This window comes from Rhinolophus sinicus, linkage group LG06, assembly GCF_036562045.2.
Source record: "Rhinolophus sinicus isolate RSC01 linkage group LG06, ASM3656204v1, whole genome shotgun sequence".
Classification (NCBI taxonomy): domain Eukaryota; kingdom Metazoa; phylum Chordata; class Mammalia; order Chiroptera; family Rhinolophidae; genus Rhinolophus; species Rhinolophus sinicus.
Genome location: NC_133756.1, coordinates 14,356,416 through 14,362,280, shown reverse-complemented (window position 1 = coordinate 14,362,280; position 5,865 = coordinate 14,356,416). Strand labels below are relative to the sequence as shown.

The 5,865-nt window shown below is 54.4% G+C and overlaps 1 protein-coding gene across 1 annotated transcript; it reads right to left on the bottom strand.

Annotated features, from left to right (window-relative positions):
• Positions 1–2,776: 2,776 nt before the first annotated feature.
• On the bottom strand, positions 2,777–5,312 carry GUCA2B (guanylate cyclase activator 2B). The gene is made up of 3 exons (XM_019737136.2): positions 5,180–5,312; positions 3,837–4,023; positions 2,777–3,070 (listed from the first exon to the last, which is right to left on the bottom strand). The coding sequence occupies exons 1-3, from the start codon at positions 5,267–5,269 to the stop codon at positions 3,009–3,011; spliced, it is 339 nt and encodes a 112-aa protein (XP_019592695.1). The 5' UTR covers positions 5,270–5,312; the 3' UTR covers positions 2,777–3,008.
• Between the last annotated feature and the right edge of the window lie 553 nt (positions 5,313–5,865).

Below are 5,865 nucleotides of genomic sequence, written 5' to 3'. Positions count from 1 at the left end.
GCTGAAGTCAGGGAAGGCTGTGTGAAGGGGAGGCAGCCATTTGCGTTAGCCTTTGGGGGTTGCATTGCGATGCATGAAATTTCAAAACCAGTGTGGAGGTAGGGAGGCAGAGAGCATTCCAGAATATGGGGTTGGTGCAGACACACAGAAGCAGAAATGTTCCAGGCACTGGCATGGTTCAGCTGGGTGAAACTGAGTCCTGGTTTAATGTATGATTTTGACTTATATGTAGGCCCAGTGCTCTATCCAGTTTCTTCACAGCATGTCCTGTAAGCCTTAGCCCTTTCCCCCACTAGTCATTAGCCCCTGAGGCAGCCAGAAACAATGGCCATCCCTTGACTAAGAGTCACAGACACGTTTGTGTTAAGCTAAAGATGACATCTTGACCTTTACGCTTCAGCTCCTAAGCCCTAAGGTGGAACGACCCCCACTGGCTACTTTTCCATGAGACCAGACAGAGGGATGCCAGAGCAGACCTCAGAGCTGTCCTCAAGACCTGGAGAAAGGATTTATTACTCTCACCTCACCTCACACCAATCAGCTCCCAAGGGGACCCTGAACCCCTAGCCCACACTGTCTTGTGATTTGGCCCTATGTAAGCTGTAACCTACACACCATCGGCAAGTGCGGCCTTTAGCGCATTGATTTTCCGCTCTCCTGGGCGGTGCCATTCATAATAAAATAGCCGATTTTTGTTCACAAATTCTCCATGTTTAGTGTTTAGCTCACCTAGCGCCAGGTGAATGAATGCTTTCTGTTTGATAACGTGGATGGTGTGGAGCCCAGGAAGCACAAGGGGTTTGAGTGCGAGTGTGTCATTTACAAGCACTCCTCTCTGAGACTTGGTTTCTCAACCAAAAATGATAACAGATCCTGCCTCCTAGGGTTGCAGGGGGTTTGATGAGGTGTATGGTGGAGTAGGATCATTTAATGCTCCTACTCTGGAGCCCAACTCTCTGGGTGTGAGTTCTGGCTCTGCCTGTTACCTGCTGTGAGACTTTGGGCAGGTCACTTAGCCTGTTTCCTTAGTTTCTTCATCTGTAAAATGGGGATGACAAAACAGGGAGAGGGAGAGATTCCACTTTCAGCACTTTAAGAAATGAGTTGTTTTAAAGCTTTTATTTTTAACCCTAACTAACATAGGATTGAGTGAAGATTAAATGAGGTAATACAGGAAAAGCTCTTAGAGCTCCATCGGCCAGGCCCATAGTGAGCACTTTGTAGATGCTGCAATTATAATTATTATTATTTCTGTGCAGATGGCTAAGGCTTGTGCCTGGCACATAGAAGACGCTCAGTCAGTGGCAGTTCCCTTCCCTGCCTCCTCCCCAGGTAGGTGGGAACCCAGTGTCGCTGAAGGGAGTGGTAAGAGATGATGGCACATGGGCTCAATTTAGACTTGAGGGGTGGCACTGGGGAGCCATGGAAGGGCGACAGGCGCAGTGAGAGCAGCTCTGTGTGTGGGGGGGGTGCACACAGGGGCAGGCAGGAAGCTCTGGCCTGCTCTGAGGTGCTGTGACAAGGGCCCACCTCAAGTGGTGGGAAAGGGATGAGGGGCCCAGAGAGACCCAGGAGGTATTGCAAAGCCCCAGCCAATCTAGCCTGTGGGGGGAAGAAGAGAAAGGAGCTGGAGCTCCGGGGTTTGTGGCCTGGCAGGCGGGGAGATTACAGGACCCCCGTCCTGTAATGGACAGAACTGGGCAGTCAGGAGGGGCAGCAGGTCTGGGGGAACTATCCCTGGCCTTGGCCCTGGGTCAGCTGAGTTCAGAGGGCATGGGCCCTTTGTCCCCGGCTTTCCTCCTCTCTGTCTGCCCAGAATAGAGGCTGGAGGGAAGCCCACCCTGCGGAAAGGCCCTGCTCCAGTGAATTCCCAGTGTGGCTCCTGGCCTTGAGTTAAAGCAATGAAGGCCACTGAGAAAATGTGGTAGCAGGGGGCCCCGAGGCCAGGCCTCACAGGGAGACAGTCACATGGTGGTTTAGAGCATGGATTCTGGCCCAGACTTCCTGGGGAAGAAGCCTGCTTTGCCGCTTTGCTGAGCCTGTCATCCTGAACTAGTTATCTCTGCACCTGGGTCTCCTTATTTGTAAAGTGGAGATAGTAATAATAATAGTACCTGCTTCATTAAACTGTTGTGAGGACTTAGTGAGTTAATAGGCGCAAAGGGTTTAGAATAGTGCCTAGGGTATAGCAAATACTCAATAAACAGCGGCTATTATTATTACTAATATTCTTCAGGGCCATCAGGATGGAGGGAGGAAATGTCCTCTATCCAGAGCTGGCCAGGTGGTCCTGGGCAGCCTGAGAAAGATGGGAGTTCAGGCATGGAAGGGTGAATGCCAAGGGCCCGTCTTCTCAGGTGTCCCGGAGGCCGTCAGCCTGACCAAGGGCGAGGGGAGGGGGCACCATGTGACCCTGCCCTCCACCCACTCCTGCGGTCCCACCTGCTGGAGGAAGCTTCCCCATCCTGCCCCCATCCCTGCTCAGGAGCATAGATGCTCTGGCTCTGCATCTGGGCCAGGCCTTGAGCTCCGCTTGGGGGTCAAGTGGATCTGAGGGCTCTGCGGCTTCTTAGCTCCGTGATCTTGGGTGACTCATTCCCACCCTGAGCCTCGCTCCCTCTTCTATGAAATAAGACTTAGTGAACCAACTCCTTGGGTGCTGGAAACCAGGGCAATTCCCGACTCTAGTCCAACCTTTCTCTTTCACCCACCCAGCTTCCCAAGAAGCTCCATCTTTAGCTCCTGGGATGAACAAATAGATAACTGACCCCGTGTGTGGGTGGAGAACATTTATTCAGCAGCAGGGTTGCCTAAGGGGCCAAACTCTCCTCCAACTGCTTTGCACCAGATCCAGCTGCTTTGGCCCTAGCTGGGGAGGGGGGCGGGGTTGGCAATGACCATGGCAATGACCAGGGCACAGCCAGAGTTTGGATGGGGGTGGGGGTTGCGAAGGCAGTGGACTGGGCATGCCAGGGGTCCAGGGCGGGCTCAAGGCACCTGGGGCCATCTCAGAGGCAGCCGGTACAGGCAACATTCTCACAGAGCTCGCAGTTGTCCTCAGCGATGGTCTCTGGGCAGGGGAAGAAAACTGGTCAGTTGAACTTGAACCTGAAACATCTGTTGTCTTGGGAGCTGCTGGCCAGGCAGCCAGAGAAGGCCTGCTTAGGAGAGGGCTTGAGGGAGGGGCCTGGCATCTTTCTCACACATTAAGAGCATGAACTTTTAGAAGCAGAGTGAACAGTTTGGGCTTAAGTCCCAGGTACTCTCCTTCCTAGTGGTGCCTGGGGAAACCACTTGAACTCTGTGTCTGAGTTTTCCTTTCTCCTAAATGGACACTATCAGCCTGACAGGGTGTTTGTGAGGAGAGAACGCAGGCCTGGCCCTGGCTAGGTGCTCAACAAATGCCAGCTAGTCACTGTATTCTCCTAGACAGCTCTGCTTCTCCGTCGTGTCTCAGCTTTGATGTCCCTCTTCCTGGAAGCCTTTCAAACTCCTTATGCCATCCCAGATATGAGCCTTCTCTCCTTGGTGTCCCCACGGTGCTCCCCCATCATCCCACTGTACCGAAGTCTGCTTGTGGGTCCCTCCCTCCTGTCTATAAAGTCTTTGAGGTACGATGACCAACTAGTCCAGGGGGTCAGGAGCTGACGGGTTTCCTCAAGTCTGACTTGGTGCCAGAACCAGGGAGGTGAGGGACTGAGTTTCTTGAATCTCCCTGACCTCAGTCACTGGGTGCTTCACAGAAGTAACATGAGGTGGAGGAACTCGAACCTGAGCTGGGGTGTGGGGAGGGAGAGAACAAGGGGCAGGAAGCTCTGCAGGGCCAGGACACTCACTCAAGGCCTTGAAGATGCTGGCAGCGGCCCTGGAGGTGCAGATGGGCTGGAGGTCCAGTGGCAGGGCCAGGTGATAGCACAGGATGGGTAAGGCGCTCTGGGCCTGCAGGCGGGGGCTGAACACCAGCTTTCTCTCCAGATCATTCAGTTTCTTCACAGATTCCAGCTGGACCTGGAAGCCTTGGTACTGGGTGGAGGTAGGGGAGGAGATAAGAGGGTATCAAAACCTGGACTGGGAGACCAGGGTTTCTCAGACTCCATGAGTGTTCTCTGTTCTCAGGGAAAGTTCAGGCCACACCTGAAAGACAGCCTGGAAGGTGGGAGGTGGTGTCTGACACGTCACACCCCTCTGCCACAGGCCCCCCAGTAGCTGGTAGATGAGGTCACAGCGAGACTATGGAGGACAGTGGTTCAAGACGTGGGCTTTGGAGGCTGCGAGACCCTGGTTCCAATCCAGCTCTTCCCAACCAGCTGCCTGTCTCTTCCCACTCTGAGCCTCATCTGACAAATAAAGGTAAACAGGTTCCCTCTTCCTTGGGTGCCTGGTACCCAGGGCAAACTCCCAAACTGGGTGACCTCCCCTGAACCAACATGGAAAACCGATGGCAACTCCAAGCTGACTAGGCTCCACGGCCAGGGCCGCACGGGGAGGCTGTGGCTCTCTTGCACCCCTCCCAAGGACCCCCTTGTTGCTTCTCAAGGGGGCCCTGCCCAGAGTTGGGAGTGTGAGATGCCCAGAGCCAGACTACCATGCCGTGTGGGGAGGCCGGCAGCATCCTGTCACGCTGTAGACAGACTCTGCTTCCGTGACTCCTTCTAGCCTCTCAGGTGCCCTGGAAGGAGACCTGGCCCCCCTGCTGTCTTCTCTCTGGCTTTTCCTATGCTGTGCTCTCCGCCTGGAGCAGTCTGCCTCCTCATGCCTGGCTATCTCCTGCTCATCCTGTAATATCAACTCAAGTCAGCTGCCCAGGAAGTGTTTTCTGGTAATTACCTCACCGCACCCCTCACATGGGTGAATGCAAAGAGCTGCAGGAATATAAATGGTCTCCCTCCCCTTCTGGGTGTCTCAAAGACAGGGACTACATCTTGTTCCACACTCTGACCTCTGACCAGGATTGGCCTTCAAGGAGAGCAAGGTTGAATAACAGCAGTTTATTATTGCCATGGTCACCATCGTCATAGCTATAGGCATGCCATCTTAGTCCCTGGGCTGTGAGTGGGTGTGGAGCTGAGCCCTGGGTCCTGTGCTCCCCTGTAGCCCATAAATTTCCCAGCGTCCCCTCTCCATCCCAACCTCCTATGGGAACCTTCAGTCAAAGGGCATGCTGGCCAGAAGGACTCACCTGGATGTAGACTGACTCTGTGCTCTGCAACAGCACCAGGAAGAACACAGCTGCTCCGGAGAGAAGCCCTGCCACAGTCCTGCCCCTCATCTTGCTCCCTCTGTACCTCACCGCTGCTGGCCACCCAGCTGCCACCTGCTTCCCTGGCCAGCAGAAATTTATAGCCAGGCTATAGCACCCTGGTCACTTATTAACTGCCACGAGGGGTGGAGTTGACACCTGCTGGCCCCGTGACAAGCCTAGAGCCCATTCTTAGGGAGGGGCTTGGGGCTGGGAACACGATTTTGTGAGTCAAGCACCTTGTGTGTATGGGTCCCCGTGGGAGGGCCTTGGACCACACCACTTTCCTTCACTCCTTAAGACACCCATGTGAGTGAAATTCTAGGGAGACCGTTTTGCAGATAGGGAAAGTGATGTCCCAGAGGTAAAGTGACTTGCCCCAGGTCACAGAGTGGCAGAGCAAGGACTCAGGTCAGGCCATGGTTCTTCTCTGGGCAAAAGATGCAGACAGACAGGCTGGCCCTTAGCCAGGTGAGCAGATACAGGGCTCTCTGTGCCCCCAGACTCACGTGTCCCCCACTCCCTCTCCCCACTTCCATTTAAGGACCATCCCTTTGACCAGTCTGATCCCAGGCCCTTAACCTGCCTGTGACTGCATCTCCCACTGGTGTCTGTGTGCCCTCAGG

Excerpts from the sequence above, each read along its gene's own strand:
- GUCA2B (XM_019737136.2), bottom strand. The coding sequence starts at position 5,269 with ATGAGGGGCAGGACTGTGGCAGGGCTTCTCTCCGGAGCAGCTGTGTTC. Across the intron at positions 4,024-5,179 it reads CAGAGTCAGTCTACATCCAG|TACCAAGGCTTCCAGGTCCA; the intron begins GTGAGTCCTTCT and ends ACCTCCACCCAG. Across the intron at positions 3,071-3,836 it reads CAGCATCTTCAAGGCCTTGA|AGACCATCGCTGAGGACAAC; the intron begins GTGAGTGTCCTG and ends TCCCCTGCCCAG.